Source organism: Ips typographus, linkage group LG2 (genome assembly GCF_016097725.1).
Source record: "Ips typographus isolate SLU linkage group LG2, UJ_Ityp_2.0, whole genome shotgun sequence".
NCBI classification, from domain to species: domain Eukaryota; kingdom Metazoa; phylum Arthropoda; class Insecta; order Coleoptera; family Curculionidae; genus Ips; species Ips typographus.
In genome coordinates, this window is record NC_138423.1 from 3,532,805 (window position 1) to 3,553,382 (window position 20,578).

The 20,578-nt window shown below is 33.1% G+C and overlaps 2 protein-coding genes across 2 annotated transcripts; one reads left to right on the forward strand and one right to left on the reverse strand.

Annotated features, from left to right (window-relative positions):
• Nucleotides 1-1,950: 1,950 nt before the first annotated feature.
• LOC145725677 (uncharacterized) lies at nucleotides 1,951-14,030 on the forward strand. The gene is made up of 6 exons (XM_081974517.1): nucleotides 1,951-2,333; nucleotides 2,392-2,577; nucleotides 8,286-8,598; nucleotides 8,651-8,794; nucleotides 10,397-10,504; nucleotides 13,817-14,030. Exons 1-6 carry the CDS (start codon nucleotides 2,144-2,146, stop codon nucleotides 14,028-14,030), a joined length of 1,155 nt encoding a protein of 384 aa, XP_081830643.1. The 5' UTR covers nucleotides 1,951-2,143.
• Nucleotides 13,966-19,896, reverse strand: LOC145724969 (uncharacterized). The gene is made up of 4 exons (XM_081973484.1): nucleotides 19,681-19,896; nucleotides 16,410-16,600; nucleotides 14,404-14,517; nucleotides 13,966-14,342 (listed from the first exon to the last, which is right to left on the reverse strand). Exons 1-4 carry the CDS (start codon nucleotides 19,828-19,830, stop codon nucleotides 14,174-14,176), a joined length of 624 nt encoding a protein of 207 aa, XP_081829610.1. The 5' UTR covers nucleotides 19,831-19,896; the 3' UTR covers nucleotides 13,966-14,173.
• Nucleotides 19,897-20,578: the final 682 nt, after the last annotated feature.

Sequence of the window (20,578 nt, forward strand, 5' to 3'; positions counted from 1 at the left end):
GATCTTAAGCCGGGCGGGTTATTTTGTAGGGCCATTTTCGGAAGTCTATTCTCGTCCATCCGTCTTACATTGTTGTATCACTGTCTCTTATGTTGTCTTCCCCATCTCACCTTAAGCAAGAAGTTAAATTTCTAGGAATAACACTATAGATTACAAACTACTTAGGAACAGGCACATTTAGGAAACTGTCAGCCACAAGAGCATTAATGGTGTGTAGCTATGCATAACAGGAGCCATGAGAACATGTTCTAGAGCGGCAATGTCCTAGTAGGCAGAGTTGGAGGGGGAATGCTGGTAAGTAGGAGAGCGTGGACATCTCTATCGAAAAGCATTCCACATCTGACTGTATCAAAAAGTTGAAACTATCAGGAAATATGGCTTTAAAAATCAGTTTTTTACAGTTGTTGCTTAGTAAGTTAAGCAACAAGAGAGAGTGGACTAATGAATCTGTTGACATGGAAGCAGGAGTATTTGGACCAAGAACCAAATCTTCTTCTTCTTCAGGTGCCGTCTCCGTTTCGAAGGTTGGCAATCATCAGGGCGATTCTTATTTTTGAGACCGCAGCTCTAAATAGTTCGTTGTTATTGCAACCAAACCATTCTCTAAGGTTCTTCAGCCATGAATTACGTCTTCTCCCCACAGAATTCTTTCCTTCGATTTTTCCTTGCATAATAAGTTGCAACATTCGATACTTTTCCCCCCTCATGACATATCCCATATATTGCAATTTTCTGGCCTTAATTGTCGTAATAACTTCTCTCTCCTTATTCATACGTCTCATCACTTCCACGTTGGTTATTCTGTCTACCCATGAAATCCTCAGTATTCTTATGTATACCCACATCTCAAACGCTTCCAGTCTCCTTATTTCGGTTACCTTCAGCGTCCAGGCTTCCATCCCATAATACAGTACGGACAGCACATAGCATCTCATTAGTCGTATTTTCAGTTCCAGGTTTAGATCCCGACAGCAGAAAAGCCTTTTCATTTTTATAAATGTGCTTCTGGCCTGTTCGATTCTGATTCGTATTTCTTGTGAGCTGTCGTTGTTTTCATTAATGGTCGTCCTAGGTATTTGTATTCTCTCACTCTCTCAATAGGTTGATTGTTTACGTATATCCTACGAATGTCCTGAGTGGTTTTTGTCATCAACATATATTTTGTTTTGTTAATGTTCAGTGATAGTCCATATTCTTCGCTTATCGTGACCATTCTATTAATTAGCGTCTGCAGATCTTCGTATGTTCCAGCCAGAATAACTGTATCGTCAGCATACCTCAGATTATTTATTGTCATGCCGTTGATCTTAATGCCTATGTTCTGATCAAATCAATGATGCTTGAAAACAAAAAGAAAATAGATTGGGTATTTATCTTCATCACGACCTGTTTGACATCAATTGAGAAGAAATTGTAGCAATTTAGCACTTTTAAGTGACAGATGTACCAACTATGCCCTTCTATGTTTTGTCTTCACAGAATAAGCTTCAACATTTTCATATGAAGACTTTTACTTTGATAACTTTAGTTCCTTCAACTGAAGATGCTACCTGAGTCTTCTGTGCCGAATATGTTCCAAATATTACCCAATCCAGAAAGAATATTGTTGTAGAAGAAATTCCAAAATCTTCTGGTGAAAGAAACAATAAGTAACTGCTCTGCTGAGAATTAGAGCAATTTGAACTTTGATGTATATAATATTTTGATTTCCTGTTGTGACCTCCATTGTTCATAAAGATTCATAGAGAATTGTTGTTTGTTTGCAGTCATTGTTCATAATGAACGCAATTTTTAAAAACAATTCTACCACTAACTGAAATTTAAATGACGGTCAAATTGCGAAACTTTTGATCACAAAATACAGTAAATTTAGGTGATGTGAGTATTTCCCGGAAGATAAAACATATTACATAATGCAAAACCCGAACTCTGTCTGGTTTAACCTAGTTTGATGTCAAATCTCCCATCAAACCGTTATCCAAACATAACGTATTTTTTCACTTTAAGAAATGCAAACATCAATAAACCAATTTGTGTAACTGTAACAGTCCGTTATTTCTAACTTGCTTAGATTGTAATGCTTTACATCCGTCCGATCTGTAATAATTGATTTTGTTGACAAAACGGTCGGTCTAACCGGTAAATGCGTAAAAATATGCATTGGGTGTTTAAAATTTGTGTTTTACTATTCGGTGTACTTTGGCCCATCAACTTTACTTCAGGAAGTTTAAACGAAGATATTGAGTTCAGCTTAAAAGATCACAATGATACACATTTACTCTCCAGACCTAGGAGATATTTAGTGTTTCCGGAAGGAAGTTCTTTTCAACTGGGTAAGTTTTTAAAAATATTTGCAGATTAAGAATTGGGATAATCAGGTTGGAATTTTAGTGTATGATCTTGCCTACCCATCAATTGATGGGATAGGATTTTTTGTCTACGGAAACACTGCAGGTTTGGCTTGGGAGTTGCCTTCCACTCCTGTTTTTCTTGATGGCAAGTTTAAGAAGAAGGAAGAACCTGAACCGACTACGACTACGGAATTGCCTCACATAGAATATCCCACAGATGAGCATGGTATTGTTTATAACTGGGTTGAGAGGAGTTACTTATTTATTTTTCGGACTTTTGTCTCACTAAAATTAAAACAGTCCGGATATCAAGACTAAAAGCAAAGTAAAAAACTTAAAAAGTTAGTCTTCAAGTGAGTCTTCATGAATCTAATGGCAATATCCTGTATTTAAGACTATTTTCAAAACTAAAAATAATGAAATGTGTTTTCAAATTATGAAAACTTATTTCCAATGCAAATTTTAAGCTTTTTTGGTGTGCAAGTCAATTTTCAAGGCTTAAATGTGTGAATTTGTAGTCAAAAATTCTAGAGAAAGTAGTTTTTCATGTCTACAAGTCAATTTTCAATGCTAAAGTTATTCAACTTATGTGAATACTATGACGACTGAATACAAAGACAGTTTTTAAGCCTCTCAAGTAAATTTTCACAGTTTTCAATACTAAAGTATTTTAATTTGTCTGAAAACTAGGAAAACTGGTTACAAAGAAAACTTTTAAACCTCTCAAACCAATTTTCACCGTTACAAAGTAAATTTACTGGTTTCTAAGTCAGTTTTCACAGTTGGCTACAAAGGCATTTTTTAACCTTCTTAAGTCAATTTTCACTGTTTCCAAGCCAATTTTTAAGTTGGGTTAGGTTGGTTTTGGATCTTTGAACGTAATAACTCAATTATCTCTTATGTGGAAATGAAAAAAAAAGGTAAAGATGGCGTCCAGCATCTTGATCAAAAGAGTTATATGAAACCTTGTTGAAGGCCTTAAAAACATCCAACATGGCGGCTTCTATTGCCTCTTTCTTATTCGATCCAACTGTGATACGTCATCCAAAGAGTTCCTTAGATAGCATTCTCCTAATTGTGCTTCGGGGATGACGTGCAAGTCCTCTCCTAGCCTCTTGTAGATGGTGATTTCTGTCACGTTTTTCTGATGCCAAAGAAGGTAATTCTGGGAAAATAAATTGTCCTTTTATGGTTTCGAAAACAGAATGACAGGCGTTGACAATATTCAGCCAGCCAGTTCCCTTAGCATGTTGTCTATTTTCATCTTGGTTTCTTTCGGATGTTGAGATCCCGCAAGATTTCCTGGAGTTGGTTTGGTCTGACCCATTTTTGGACGACAATGAGTTGATGTCTCCCGGAATTGTTTCTTTAGGAGGTTGACAGTTGTTCTTGGGAAACCTGCACCATAAAAGGGAATATCAGGTTTGTCACTGTAGATCTTGCGGAAGCGCCTGTTTGATATCCTGCACTAAAGTTTAATCTACGTCCTCAATTCCTGCTGTTGTTTCCAGACTGGGGATTGATAATAAACCACGCTGGAAGAACATCATCAGTCACAATCGGTTTATCTGCAGGTGATGGCTTCTGGTCTCCAGCTGCAGCAGGATACGGCTATAGCCGGAAGAATTTTTGTTCCGAACCAATACTTGCTCCATCATCAGATTCCTGGTTATCGTGATGTTCAGGATGTCATTTCTTCCTACATTTTCTTCTTTCTGTGAAACTCCTGAATGTGCTGTTTGCGTTTGTTGTCCTGCAATGAATTCACCAATGGCAAAGTTTCCTATTCTTTTTGTCTGTTTTTTTTTACCGAATTATTCGTTATTACAAATAATTATTTTTTGTCTATAATATCTTTTTTAACTGTAGTTTAGATGTTTGTGTGGGTTGGCTTTCTGTATACTCTTGTTTTCAAATCGATTTATGCCTATTTAATACTTGTTGGTGTTCTTTTAACAGATTTTAAGTTGTCACTTCAATTGCAGAAATATTATTAAGTATAGAAATGTGTTGTGGGGTAATGGCAACAATTCTCTAAAATTTTGTCTCTTCTCTAAATTCCAGATTGAACATTATAAAGTTTAATACTTTTTGAATAATTATACAGGGTGGTCCAGAATTAAATGTCAATATACAGGGTAATTCAAATTCGACCCTCACCATTGGGATCTCGGAAACTATAAGAGATACGAGAAAGTTTAAATTGGGGCAAAGTTGCGCAATGCAAAGCTCAACCAAATGCAGTTTTAAAAATTTCTATTTTCCGAGTACTTCCAAAGATATCCGAAAAAAACTGAAAATTTGATTTTTTGTTTTTATTTATTTCTAATCTTATTTGAAGACATATTCCAAAACTAAAAGCACCTTTTCATTGCCACTTTTTCTCAGCTATTCGATGATGGATTCAAATTTGCCACACGACGTTTCGTTTTTTGGCAGCCATCATCAACTTTCTTTTTTCTTATGGGCGCCATATTGGATTTTTAGCCCACCAAATAGTACGTTTTATTCTGATTTTAGTGATGTATAATAACTTATGATTTGCTTCATAAATAACAAAATAATTCAATAAAAACTATTTTTACTTTAGTTATTGGCTTTGAGTTAATGGGCCGTTTTAAAAAATGTCATTATTTGACAGTACTTGTCAAACACGATAATTTGGACGATCATTAGAGCTTTTAGAGATTTTATCTTTGTTACCTTTGAGTGAATGAGACGTTTTATGAAGATTACTTGGTAGTACTTGTCACACGCAATTGACCTGAACATACTTAGTCACAAAGGTGTACACGTGACTTAAACCGGTTTATTCACTCGAAGAGCTTAGGCCACTCGCTACGCTTGTGGACCTAGTTGTTCTTTTCGTGAATAAAAAATGGTTTAAGTCACTTGCTGTATTAATAACTATTAAATCACTCTGAATGACATTCGCTTATTTACAGATGTAAACAAACAAACATCAATGTTACATCTACGGGGCGCGGTGCAAATTTAATAGAACTGTAATTTTAGTTTTTTTTTTTAATATAAGAAGTCGAAATTTAATAAAATACTGTATAAGACACGTGACTTAAACCGGTTTATTCACTCGAATAAATATGAATGAATAAAAAATGGTTTGTCACTTCCAAAATAAATAACTATAAACTTGCACTTAACATTATAAAAAATTGAAATTTGGCAAAAAATTAAGTTCCTAAAATGATGATCTTTCTCTTGGAAACATAAATAAGCCTTTTAAGTTAGAGATAATGCTAACAAATCTCTTTTTCTGATTAACCTAAATAGTTAACATTTTCTGCGGGGGTTTCTTTTCTAGATACATTTTTAACTATGATTGACTTGCTCTAATGTTCGTCCGAATTATCGTGTTTGACAAGTACTGTCAAATAATGACATTTTTTAAAACGGCCCATTAACTCAAAGCCAATAACTAAAGTAAAAATAGTTTTTATTGAATTATTTTGTTATTTATGAAGCAAATCATAAGTTATTATACATCACTAAAATCAGAATAAAACGTACTATTTGGTGGGCTAAAAATCCAATATGGCGCCCATAAGAAAAAAGAAAGTTGATGATGACTGACAGAAAACGAAACGTCGTGTGGCAAATTTGAATCCATCATCGAATAGCTAGGAAAAAGTGGCAATGAAAAGATGCTTTTAGTTTTGGGATATCTCTTCAAATAAGGTTAGAAATAAATAAAAACAAAAAATCAAATTTTCAGTTTTTTTCGGATATCTTCGGAAGTACTCGGAAAATCAAAATTTTTAAAACAGCATTTGGTTGAGCTTTAAATTGCGCAACTTTGCCCCAATTTAAACTTTCTCGTATCTCTTATGGTTTCTGAGATCCCAATGGTGAGGGTCGAATTTGAATTACCCTGTATATATATCAGCATTCGATAGACCATCAAAAAATAAGTTGACATATTACATTATATCGTTTTCCTGACAAATGGGAAGATACAATACTTCAAAGTTCAGTTAAAAGTAAGTATCTCTTATAAAATTCTGATTTTTGAGTTATTACGTTCAAAGAGCCAAAATCAACTCAACAACTTAAAAATTGTCTCAAAAACGGCGAAAATTGACTTAAGAGGCTAAAAAACTGTCTTTGTAGTCAATCGTCATAGTTTTCAGACAATTTGAAAGACTTTAGTTTTGAAAATTGACTTAAGAGGATTAAAAACTGTCTTTGTAGTTAATCGTCATAGTTTTCAGACAAATTTAAAGACTTTAGTCTAAAAAATTGACTTAAGAGGCTTAAAAACTGTCTTTGTAGTCAATCGTCGTAGTTTTCAGACAAATTGAAAGACTTTAGTCTTGAAAATTGACTTAAGAGGCTTAAAAACTGTCTTTGTAGTCAATCGTTATAGTTATCAGACAAATTGGAAGACTTTAGTCTTGAAAATTGACTTAAGAGGCTTAAAAACTGTCTTTGTAGTCAATCGTCGTAGTTTTCAGACAAATTGAAAGACTTTAGTCTTGAAAACTGACTTAAGAGGCTTAAAAACTGTCTTTGTAGTCAATCGTCGTAGTTTTCATACAAATTGAAAGACTTTAGTCTGAAAAATTGACTTAAGAGGCTTAAAAACTGTCTTTGTAGTTAGTCGTCATAGTTTTCAGACAAATTGAAAGACTTTAGTCTTGAAAATTGACTTAAGAGGCTTAAAAACTGTCTTTGTAGTCAGTCGTCATAGTTTTCAGACAAATTGAAAGACTTTAGTCTTGAAAACTGAGTTAAGAGGCTTAAAAACTGTTTTTGTAGTCAGTCGTCATAGTTTTCAGACAAATTGAAAGACTTTAGTCTTGAAAATTGACTTAAGAGGCTTAAAAACCGTCTTTGTAGTCAATCGTCATAGTTTTCAAACAAATTGAAAGACTTTAGTCTAAAAAATTGACTTAAGAGGCTTAAAAACTGTCTTTGTAGTCAATCGTCATAGTTTTCAGACAATTTGAAAGACTTTAGTTTTGAAAATTGACTTAAGAGGATTAAAAACTGCCTTTGTAGTTAATCGTCATAGTTTTCAGACAAATTGAAAGACTTTAATCTAAAAAATTGACTTAAGAGGCTTAAAAACTGTCTTTGTAGTCAATCGTCATAGTTTTCAGACAAATTGGAAGACTTTAGTCTTGAAAATTGACTTAAGAGGCTTAAAAACTGTCTTTGTAGTCTTTTCAGACAAATTGAAAGACTTTAGTCTTGAAAATTGAGTTAAGAGGCTTAAAAACTGTCTTTGTAGTTAGTCGTCATAGTTTTCAGACAAATTGAAAGACTTTAGTGTTGAAAATTGACTTAAGAGGCTTAAAAACTGTCTTTGTAGTCAATCGTCGTTGTTTTCAGACAAAATGAGAGACTTTAGTCTTGAAAATTGACTTAAGAGGCTTAAAAACTGTCTTTGTAGTCAGTCGTCATAGTTTTCAGACAAATTGAAAGACTTTAGTCTTGAAAATTGACTGAAAAGGCTTAAAAACTGTCTTTCTCATTTCTAGTCGTAAAAGTCAACTTTTAGACTACTTTTAGTTGTAAAAATCGAGTTTTATTCGTAACAATCTTTGTCTTGATTTCCGGACTGTTTTTAGTGCTTCAAATCCAGTTTCAGACACTCAACAATGGATTGCACTATGAACTGAATTATTCCTAGTAGTAAATAACAAGTTTTGAGACTATTCAGTGCAAATTTGGACTCTCACAAGTCTTGAATGATCAGTTTTACACAGTTCCTAGTCTAAAAAATTCAACGCCAGTAAAAAGTAGTCCAAAAATCCTGTTTGCTTTTACTATCTTCAGTGTCAAAAAATAACTCGTAAACCTCACATATGACCAGATTTTTTAAACTTTTTGATGTTTGCTTCTGAATATCTTAATAATAGTTTCCATGTTTCTATTTAGTTTGAATTTCCTGTACATTAATTCTATTTCTAGGGTGGGAAGGGCAATCTCCTACAGGATGGGAGGATCCACATCAAGCGGACAATCCTGACGGATGGCAGAGCAAAATAGATAACAAATACCAAATAAGAAAAAAATACAATTCGAACAAAGTTGCAAAGCAACCAGTAACATCCTATTTGAATCCATTTGATGTATCAAGTAAAAATGGATTCAGTTATTACAATAATTACAATATGAATGGAAATAGGAGGCAACACATGTCACCTGTTTATAAACCAAATTATTTACAGAAATATAAGGGCGGTAATACGTGGAACAATTATAATAACTGGCAAAATCGAAGGTAACACAATAACTAAGTTTATTCAAACAAATAAAATTAATGCAATTTGTAGGAAATTTGATACTGGACGTTCTAGAACACAATTCCAAGCATCAACTGCTAGAAATGTATATCCAGTTAGCAGGGAACATTACCACAATATTCACAGAATAACCAGACGAGATTTGTATTCAAAGCTTGAGGATTTAATTTCTGCGTGAGTTTTAAGCAATTTTTAAAATTATAATAAATAGTATTGATTAGTTTTAGAATTTACGAAAAAGAAGTTTTTCAAGAAATAGAAAAAAACAAGTATATTTTCTATAATTTTTGTGATATTTTCAAAAAGGTGAAATTCTGCTTTTTGTTGTTATTCATTTTGCCTTTTTGAGTTTATGAAACTTTATCCCAACGTTTTGTTTCTTAAAAACCATCATTCACTTTTGTTATTCATTCGAACCAAAAAAGCACTATATAACGTGTTAAATAGCTCATCGATTGATAGTTCGATTTGTATTAGCTTTTGCGCCAAAAAAACAATTTGTTATAAATTATGCCTTTACATTTTTAAAAGTACAAAATAGTATATTACGTAGCATTTTACGCACGATATGGAAAAAGTGACGCGCAAAACCGCGTAGCGGCGAGTGTGTAATTCTATGAGTGCGTAAAATGCCTTAGAGCACACGTGTCGTACTATACTTTACCTACGACCAAATGTAAAGTCCTGTTTTCGCAATTCATATAATTCAGAGTAACTTTTCATTGAAAAAGTATATTTTCAACGTATTGACATCATATTTGTACTAATCATAGACATTATGCCACTAAAGAAAAAAATAATAACGTAATTAAAAAAATTCACAAATCATGTTACTTAAATAATAATTATTAGTGTTGTTCTTAAAATAATTATTTATGGTGACCTTACAGTTATTAAGAAGAAAGGGAAAACTTTCAGTAATATTACTTGATGTGTTTGCTATTGCAGGTAATATTCTAGACGAAGTGGTAGTTACTTAAAACTGTATAAACAATGCATTACGCGATGATCTCCATCTAATATACTCTGATAAAGGAAGAAATGTAAACAAAATCAATTTTTCCCAGAATTAGAGCGATAGTTTGTGGCCGATCTTAAAACTGTGCGCTTTTTTCCAGCTGTGCGTTTTTTTTACAACTGTGCGTAAAGAGGTTTATTACGTAACGGAAAACTATGCGTAAATAGCTATTTACACTGATGTCGTCGGTAAACTATTTTAATTAAGACGTACAAATTGCTGTTGTGACTGATGGTAGTTCAATAAAAGCTGCAGAATTTTCTGTCAACCAATCAAGAGCAATGTGAAACGAAAATCGTCATTATGACCTATTTTTGATTGCTATACCTTTTTAATGCTTATGATAAACCTAATTGAGCGCAGAGTTTGTTTCATGCAAATTTGAGTCATAATAAAATTTCAATTTTTGTACACAAAATATAATGGGTTATGGAAACATAGAAAAATTCACAATGTTCACTGTGAAGCTTCACATACTTACCACAGTGGTAGTCGTAGATAAAGTATAGTATTCTACTCGTTTGTAATGGCTATTACTCACTCGATGATTTACAGCACTCGTGTTCGGATTGCGTCGCAAACTTCATCTTCGTGAGTAATAACTATCATTACACACTCATTGAATAATAAATGACAAAGGGATAAGCTAAAATAAATCACAAATGGACAAAGAAAATAAAAACACAAACGCTTACTCCTAAATATTCCTCAATAAACAATAAGCTACACAAAAAATTATAAAACTCACTCTGTTACAGGTTGTCAACAAATGGGAAAAGTTGCATTTTGAAAATTATTTGTCAAGTACACAACACGCCAAAGGGAAAAGGATCATTTTGGGAGGAGTTTCTAAAACTCGTATTCAAGTAAGTAAATTCAATATACAGCATATTATTTATATAAAACTAAATTGCATGACTTGAATTAAAATATGCAACATTTTTGTTTAAATTGACTTTAAAATTGGGTAAAAGCCACAGTTTTATTACAACATGTATTAAAAAATGCATGTTTCCACTCAAACCATCAAAAAAGTCAAAGACCAAAAACACCAAAAGCTAAAATTCTTTAAAAAAATCAAGATCACTAACAACGTATTGATCAACGTAATTAATCACAAATTTTTAGGTTTCAGCAAACAAAAATAACAAATAATATGTTGTTTTTAATTTTCCTTAAATTAAAGCTTTCGATGAACGATCATAATACGACATAAATGTCATTTAGACAAGGTGGAACAAGATATGACAACATAGTGTCAAGATAAGAAACACTATTTTTTGTAATGGAAATCCCTTATAAACCAAATTTTTTGCTGTAATTAGAAGTTTGCAGTAAGACATTTGAACATTTTACTGCGAAAAAACAGTTATTTGATACACCATATAACTGTGACGTAGAAAGGGACACGTGCCCTATCTCTCTTCTGTTTATAGTGAGTTGAATGAAACGGAATGCATGGACGTATGTCTAATATTAATTTTAACTAAACGTCAACCGTCGAGGAAAACGAAGAAACTGAAGTTGTAGGTTATGTTTTATTATATATAGTGATTTGTGTTTAGAAGTTATTTTCTGCTGGTGTTGATCAATCAATTTCAAACAATAGTAAGAGTTGTCCCAATAAGATATTTGTACTAGAAAGACCGATATCTGTGTAATGAGTAGAGTTCGGGTTAAAAAGCACTAAAACCGTGAAAAAAACGTTTAAAAAGCATTTCCCTCAAAAAAGCATAAAAATCTGTAAAAAAACACAAAACTCTTTCAGAGATTCAAAATTATTTATTTTTTTTTGAGTTCTAGAAATTTTTTGAACTGCTTTAGACGTATACGGAAGATTTTGAACTGTTTTGAAAACTTTTTTTTTTAGTTTAAAGATCATATTGAAGTTTCTGGATTGCTTTAGAAGCATTTGGAAATTCTTCAACGGTTCTAGAATTTATTGGAAGTTTTAGAATGTTTTGTCTAGTTGAAGAGCATTTGGAATTTTTTAGGCGGTTCTAAAAGCTTTTGGAAGCTTCTAGACTGTTTTGAAACGCTTCTGACTGCTTTAGAAGCATTTTGGAGTTTATATAGTGTTTTTACATTTTTTTAGATTACTTTAAGAGCATTTGGAAGGTTTCTGAAGAGTTTAAAAATCATTGAAGCTTTTGGACTAAATTTAAAGCATTTGAAAACTTATGAACGGGTTTAGAAACTTATGGAAGCTTTTAGACTGCCTAGAAATATTTTGAAAGCTTCTAGACTAGTTAAAGATCATTTGGAAGCCTTAAGAGTGTTCTAAAACTTTTTCGAAGCTTCTAGATTGTTTTGAAAGGCTTTCGACTGCTTTAGAAACATTTTGGAGTTTCTGTAGTGTTTTTGAAATGCCTGCCTAGAAAGATTTTGAAAGCTTCTAGACTAGTTAAAAATTATTTGGAATCCTAAAGAGTGTTCTAAAACTTTTCCAAAGCTTCTAGACTGTTTTGGAAGGCTTTCGACTGCCTTAGAAGCATTTTGGAGTTTTTGTAGTGTTTTCGAAATCTTTCTAGATTACTTTAAAAGCATTTGGAAGGTTTCTGAAGAGTTTAAAAAGCATTAAAGCTTTTGAACTGCTTTTAAAGCATTTGAAAATTTATGGGCGGGCTTAGGGACTTATGGAAGCTTTTAGACTGCCTAGAAATATTTTGAAAGCTTCTAGACTAGTTAAAGATCATTTGGAAGCCTTAAGAGTGTTCTAAAACTTTTTCGAAGCTTCTAGATTGTTTTGAAAGGCTTTCGACTGCTTTAGAAACATTTTGGAGTTTCTGTAGTGTTTTTAAATTTTTTAGATTACCTACTTTAAGAGCATTTGGAAGGTTTGTGAAGTGTTTAAAAGCATTTAAGCATTTGGACTGCTTTTAAAGCATTTGAAAATTTATGGACGGGCTTAGGGACTTATGGAAGCTTTTAAACTGCTTTAGAAGCATACGGAAGCTTTTAAACTGCCTAGAAAGATTTTTAAAGCTTCTAGACTAGTTAAAGATCACTTGAAACCCTTGGAGGTAGTGTTCTAAAACTTTTTCGAGGCTTCTAGACTGTTTTGGAACGATTTCGACTGCTTGAGAAGCATTATGGAGTTTCTCTAGTGTTTTTAAATTTTTTAGATTACCTACTTTAAGAGCATTTGGAAGGTTTGTGAAGTGTTTAAAAGCATTTAAGCATTTGGACTGCTTTTAAAGCATTTGAAAATTTATGGACGGGCTTAGGGACTTATGGAAGCTTTTAAACTGCTTTAGAAGCATACGGAAGCTTTTAGACTGCCTAGAAAGATTTTGAAAGCTTCTAGATTAGTTAAAAATTATTTGGAATCCTTAAGAGTGTTCTAAAACTTTTCTAAATCTTCTAGACTGTTTTGGAAGGCTTCCGACTGCCTTAGAAGCATATTGGAGTTTCCGTAGTGTTTTTAAATCTTTCTAGATTACTTTAAGAGCATTTGGAAGGTTTCTGAAGTGTTTAAAAAGCATTAAAGCTTTTGAACTGCTTTTAAAGCATTTGAAAACTTATGGACGGGCTTAGGGACTTATGGAAGCTTTTAAACTGCTTTAGAAGCATACGGAAGCTTTTAAACTGCCTAGAAAGATTTTTAAAGCTTCTACCCTAGTTAAAGATCATTTGGAAGCCTTAAGGCAGTGTTCTAACGCTTTTTCGAAGCTTTTAGATTGTTTTGGAACGATTTTGACTGCTTGAGAAGCATTTTGTAGTTTCTGAAGTGTTTTTAAATCTTTTTAGATTACTTTAAAGGCACTTGGAAGAATTCTGAAGAGTTTAAAAATCATTGAAGCACTGCTTTTAAAGCATTTGAAAACTTATGAACGGCTTTAGAAACTTATGGAAGCTTTTGGACTGCTTAGAAATATTTTGAAAGCTTCTAGACTAGATAAAGATCATTTGGAAGCCTTGGAGGCAGTGTTCTAAAACTTTTTCAAAGCTTCTAGACTGTTTTGGAACGATTTTGACTGCTTGAGAAGCATTTTGGAGTTTCTGTAGTGTTTTTAAATGATTATGATAAATAGATGTAACGCCTGCTTAACATTAATGGATAATTTCGTTTCATAGAATTTAGAATAATATTTGTTTTTCATATAAGTTAGAAGGTTTGAAGGCTTTATTCAAGTAGTAGTTTTAAATAATTCTACAAAATTGATATCCTTTCTTAGGGTGAAACCAGATGGATTTTATGAAGATAAAGACCATTATGACCGAGCAAGTGCAGCCAACACTGACTGTGAAGCCACATATCCGGAATGCGAAGGAACGGTATTAAGCAAAGTGATTTCATCAATATTAACTAATAAAACAAGCGTCTCTACTTATGGATATGTGTTTTACTTTTTCTTTGATATTTCCTTTTCCACATATTTAATTTATTAACTATTTAGCAAGAAATATCTGATTTAATGCAAGTAGAGTGAAATATCTGGTAACATCTGAATTGCATTAACAGGTCAAAAAATGTTTTAACAATCAACTAAATTAACAAATCTAGTCTTCATAACATAAAACTGAAATTTGTATTATGATGTGTACTTGTTACGTGTCATTATTCTAGTAAATTGCTGAATAGGGTCTACAGAACACTCTGGAAATATGTGGTCACAAGTCCCCACTTCTCTGCCAACTTTTTCGGCAAAATGGTAGTCGTAATTACTGTGGTCTTCGACATTTTCGTTTGTACTGGAAGGACTGTAACATAAAAAGTACCAGTTAGGTAAAGTTAGGACTATCAAGTTGATGAAAATCTTACGTCAAAATGTTGTGAACAATTTCAGCAAATAAGCCGGACCTTTCCTCGAGTTTAATTGCTGATATCTGGCATATGGATTTTAGTAAACATGCTTTACCGTCAGTGTAATGATTACTGAAATAAGTACAAAAAGTAATGATAAACTTATTCGTATCCGTATCCTACAGTGATCAGTCTTGAAATCACCAGGTTGAAGTTAGATAGAGATTTCACACCTTTGCATAATATTGCAACTAATCAAGGTCTTCAATCTTCAAATAGTTGGACCGCACACCTGTCATACAGACCAATTTTCTTCTTCTTCATGTACCATCTCCATGTCGGAGGTTGGCCATCATCATTACTATTCTTACTTTGGAAACTGCAGCTTTAAATAGAGTGGAGGACGTGATGCCAAACCATTCTCGTAAACCAGGATATTCCTCCAACAGACCTCCTTTCCACGATTTTTTGCTGGATGAGTTGCAGAATCTCATAGTTTTGACCTCTCATAACGTGTAACGTCTTGAAATCACCAGGTTGAAGTTAGATAGAGATTTCACACCTTTGCATAATATTTAAAGAGTGTCTAACCAGGAGATTTGTGTCAAACTTGTGGCAACTAATCAAGGTCTTCCATCTCCAAATAGTTGGACCTTAAACTTAAGTCATACAGCCCAATTTTCTTCTTCTTCATGTACCATCTCCATGTCGGAGGTTGGCCATCATCATTACTATTCTTACTTTGGAAACTGCAGCTTTAAATAGAGTGGAGGACGTGATGCCAAACCAGGATATTCCTCCAACAGACCTCCTTTCCACGATTTTTTGCTGGATGAGTTGCAGAATCTCATAGTTTTGACATCTCATAACGTGTAACGTCTTGAAATCACCAGGTTGAAGTTAGATAGAGATTTCACACCTTTGCATAATATTTAAAGAGTGTCTAACCAGGAGATTTGTGTCAAACTTGTGGCAACTAATCAAGGTCTTCAATCTCCAAATAGTTGGACCGCACACCTGTCATACAGACCAATTTTCTTCTTCTTCATGTACCATCTCCATGTCGGAGGTTGGCCATCATCATTACTATTCTTACTTTGGAAACTGCAGCTTTAAATAGAGTGGAGGACGTGATGCCAAACCATTCTCGTGAACCAGGATATTCCTCCAACAGAGGATCCTCCAGCTGGATGAGTTGCAGAATCTCATAGTTTTGACCTCTCATAACGTGTCGGAGATATTGCAGTTTTTTCTTTTTGACTTTATGTAGGATCTCCACGCCCTTCTCCGTTCTTCTTAGGACCTCTACGTTTGTAACATGGTATTCTCAACATCTTACGGTATGTCCACATCTTAAAGGCTTCCAATTTTTGCTCGCACTATTAGTTTAGGGTCCAAGCCTCCACACCATACAGAAGGACCGGAAATACATTAGCATTAAAAGATTCGAGTTACTCAATGCAAATCTTTTTTTCTGAACAATAATCCACAGAACAGTTGACACTTGTCTTTAAGTAGCTAAAGCTCTCGACTCTTTCCAGCTTTTCCTCTTCCACATACAGATCCTCATTTGGCACTTCAGTTTTGGTAACAACCATGTATTTGGCCTTCTTAACGTTGAGTGTCAGACCATATTCTCGACTAGATGGGATGCTTCATCCAACATATTTTGAAGGTCAGACATGTTTTCGGCGAGAATCACTGTATCGTCCGCATGGCGCAAATTGTTCAGTCGAATGCCGTTAACTCGTCTTCCACCCTCTTCATTTTCGAGGACTTTGGGGAAAATTTCCTCTGGATACAGGTTGAAGAGTCTTAAAAGTACTAACTTTTAAGAGGATTCAGTATTCTTGATACTTTTAAATATCCACATAATTTTCACCAGAAACCTGACATTTTCGAGATAGTCGTTAATTTAAATGATGATGTCTTGAAACCCTACTATCCTTCGAAACGTTGGCAAACAAGTAAAAATGCATATAGTAAAACCACACCACTTTTCCCTTATTAAAACTTCTACTCACTGTTCTAATAATTCCTCAATAAACGCATAAATGTTCCATCTAGAAACTGTTCGTCGTTTCCTTTCATAGCTCAGCTCCGGATGCAGAAAATATGAACTGTTATCGGGTAAAGTGTAATAAGCTTTGACTGCAGTCCCAAGAACAATGCTTTGACCATCCACTTCAAAGGGAATACCAATTCCAAATATGATCTAAAACAAGCATTTCGTTAAAAAAAATATAAATAGGTACATGAACAAATAGTATGTTATTCAACGAGCATGTAATGATAGCTATTACTCACTAAGGCAAAGTTTGCGTAAAGTGGCTAAAATGTTAAAAATCGGTCAAGGTTCCTGAAAATTGACTTAAGAAACGTTTCCAGTCGTTTTAGTCTATTTTCCAATTTTATGGCAATTGTCATCGGAGTATTTGCAGTCGTTTTAGGTCAAAACGTTAAAAAGTAGTCAAATATCATGAACATTTACTTGACTTACTGTTTTCAGTTATGCAAGTCAATTTTCAAGGTCTAAACGCTAAAAAGGATCAAATATAATAAAAACTGATTCAGCCAACTATTTGCAGTCATAATAGTCAATTTTCAAAGTGAAAACGTTGAGAAAAAGTAAAATTTTATGAAAATTGGCTTACCGGACTATTTGCGGTCACTTTAGTCAATTTTAAAACTCAAAACGTTAAAAGACTACGCTAAGAACGACGAGAACACGCTATGTCCAGTCATTCTAGTCAACTTTCAAGATTAACATATTAAAAAATCGTAAAATGTCATGAAAATTTACTTAATATAGTATTTGCAGTCATTCTAGTCAATTTTCAAGGACAATTCAACATTTTTTAAAAGTGGACTTTCCAGACTATCTACAGTCATTCTATGCATGATAGTCAATATTCAAAGTCAAAAGGTTAAAAAAAAATGGTCAAATATCACGAACACTGATTTAACGCGCTATTTCCAGTCATTCTAGTCAAGTTTCAAGCAGAAAATTGTGGAAAATGGTAAAATTTCATGGAAATTGACTTATTGGGTCATTTGTAGCCATTTTAGTCAATTTTTAAAGTCGAAACGTCGAAAAGCAGTCAAAATTGACTTACCGGACTATTCATTCTACTCAACTTTCATAAGGCAAAGTTTGCGTAAATTATCGAGTGAGTAATAGTCATTACTAGAGTCCGGATTAAAAAGCACTAAAGTCGTGAAAAAAGCGTTTAAAAAGCAAAATTATTTTCTTCAAAAAAGCATAAAAATCTGTAAAAAAGCACAAAACTCTTTCAGATGCAAAATTTTTTGAGTTCAACTTCTAGAAATTTTTTGAAGATTTCAAATTGCTTTAGAAGCATACGGAAAATTTTAGACTGTTTTGAAAACTTTCAAAACTTTTTTGAATTACTTGAGAGCATTTGGAAGGTTTTTGGACTGTTCAAACAGCATATTGAAGGTTCTGGAATGCTTTAGAGGCATTTGGAATCTCTTACACGGTTCACAACATTTTTTGGAAGCTTCTAAACTGCTTTAATATCTTCTGGGAGCTTCTAGACTAGTTGAAAAGCGTTTGGAATCTTTTAGACTGTTCTAAATGATTTTGAAAGCTTCTAGACTATTTTGAAAGGCTTTAGACTGCTTGATAAGCAATTTGGAGTTTCGGTAGTGTTTTGAAATCTTTTTTCGACTACTTTAGAAGCATGATGGTTCTGGACTTCTTTTAAGCATGTGAATTTGAAGTTTTGGAAGCTTTTAAACTGCTTTAGAAGCATACGGAAGCTTTTAGACTGCCTTGAAATTTTTTGAGAGCTTCTGGACTAGTTGAAGATTATTTGGAAGCCTTTAGAGTGTTTTAAAGCTTTTGGAAGCTTCTAGACTGTTTTGAAAGACTTCCGACTGCTTTAGAAGCATACGGAAGCCTTTAGACTGCCTTGAAATTTTTTGAGAGCTTCTGGACTAGTTGAAGATTATTTGGATGTCTTTAGAGTGTTCTAGAAGCTTCCATTGGAAATTCCATTGGAAGCTTCTAGACTGTTTTGGAAGGCTTTAGACATATTTTGGAGTTTCTGTAGTGTTTTAAAACCTTTTTAGACTACTTTAGAAGCATTTGGAAATTTTTTGGTCAGTTTAAATTTGTTTCAGTCAGTTTTCAGTTGATACTTATACATTTTGCAAAATGTTTTTGTCGTTCAGAAGCCTTCAATATAGCAATTTTTTGTCAAAGCAGTTATTAGTTTAGTTTATTTTTAAAAACTTGAAAAGCTTGTTTTGTAAAAAACTAGTTAAACCATACAAAAATAGCAGTAAATAAGCACAAAAAACTAAAATAAGCACAAAATGAAGAAAAAAGCAAGAAAAGCATCAACAAAATCAGTCAAATGACGCGTGCTTGCATAAATCGTTCACATTAGATGTCAAAGGTTGGTGGCTTTTATTATTTACAAAAAGCCAATCTTCTAGAAATCCGGACTCTAGTCATTACATGCGTGTAGAATACTATACTTTTTCTACGACTGTGGTAAGTAAAATCATCTGCTGTCAACGTGACATTAGCAGGTAAAGGCGATTGTCACGTCAACAGGATGTTTCGATGTTTTGTACCTCTATGGGATTAAGTTTAACAGTTTCTAGGTTTAGAACAGAACTGTCAAATGTCATAGCTGTCAAAATTCCACTCATAAAGCTATAAAATACCTTTGAAACTGTTTTTACTGATTTTACTGGATTATTAGAGTGTGTTGTGGTTTTACAGCTTTCTGAAGAAAACTTTGACGGTTGTCATATTTAAAAATTGACTAAAATTAAGTCGAAAATAGACAACCAAATGTTATAAATGCCAAAAATGTACTGATGATGGTATAAAATGCATTCAACTAAAATCGAACTCATTTTGTTACTTTTCAAGGATGTTTCGATGTTTTGTAACTCCATGGGATTAAATTTAAAACTGTTTTTACTGATTTTACTGGATTGTTATATTAAATATTATTAAAATAAACAAACATTATTGTTTGTCTATTTTTTGCGGAGTTGTCGGCTTGTGCCATATTTGATTTGCCTTGGACCAATCAGGACATTAACAAATTTAAATTTTAAGTTAAGTTTCTAAATCAACCAATTATATTTTCTGGGTCTAAATTACAGTTTTCCTATTGCTATGCTATTTCCATGTTAGTATCAAAATATAGTATATTATATGCTGATCTCATCTGTTTCGCACATAAATCAGTACACACTACTTGTAATAAATACTTATATACAAATATATTATTAAAATTAAGAGAAAATTACCGCAACCCAGTTAATTCCTTCTTTCCAAACCAACCAACGTTTGTCCCGTTTTAGTACAGCTAATTCATGACTAGTGTCCCGAACGTTTTGCACTGAACTTGTACTAAAAACATTACAAATTACAGTAAAAATCACAATACACAAAATCATGTTTATTCCCTGTATGAACCAACTTGAAACTCAAGTCAACTTGCAGAAACATGTGATGAGGTCTTTGTTTGCTGTCAAATTGCCTTAGCGCCTGTGTTGGTTTAAGATTTGCATAGATTATACCGGGTGTCCCTAGTTTAACTCAGTTTACTCATTATCACTCTCTAAAGCTGGAATGATTTTGAATTTTTAATGTTCGAAGCTGCACAGTTGTTTACTAAATAAATAATCATGTGACTGTTTTTGCCTTTATTGTAAAATAATTCCATTTCAAACGGTTTGAAAAAATAAGACATTTCTATTTTGCCGTCTGTAGATTATGTGTAAATTGAATTATCAATCAAAAAAGGCCATTCACAGTAGAGCAAAAATAATTAAACATTTAAAAAGAAATGTACATTTTATAAACAAAATAAATGGTGTAATAAGTTTTTCCAAAAACCATGTTTTGTTTTGCAGCAACATGCAATTTGCGACATCCTGTATAAGATATTATCATAGGTGCATGAGTAATTTCACATACATACAATTTTTTTCGGTTTTATTAAATTTTATTATAATAAGTCCATTATATAGAGTGTCCCCAAATTGATGCCACAAACTGTAAGTAGAGACAGCGTTAACTGTGAATTAGCAGAGTTGCAGTAATCTGATTTGATTACTTTAAATGTAACACCCTGTATTGTATTTGTTCAATCGGAAAATCTTATTTGTCTGATTTTAAAAAATATATATTTTATTGAGGTTA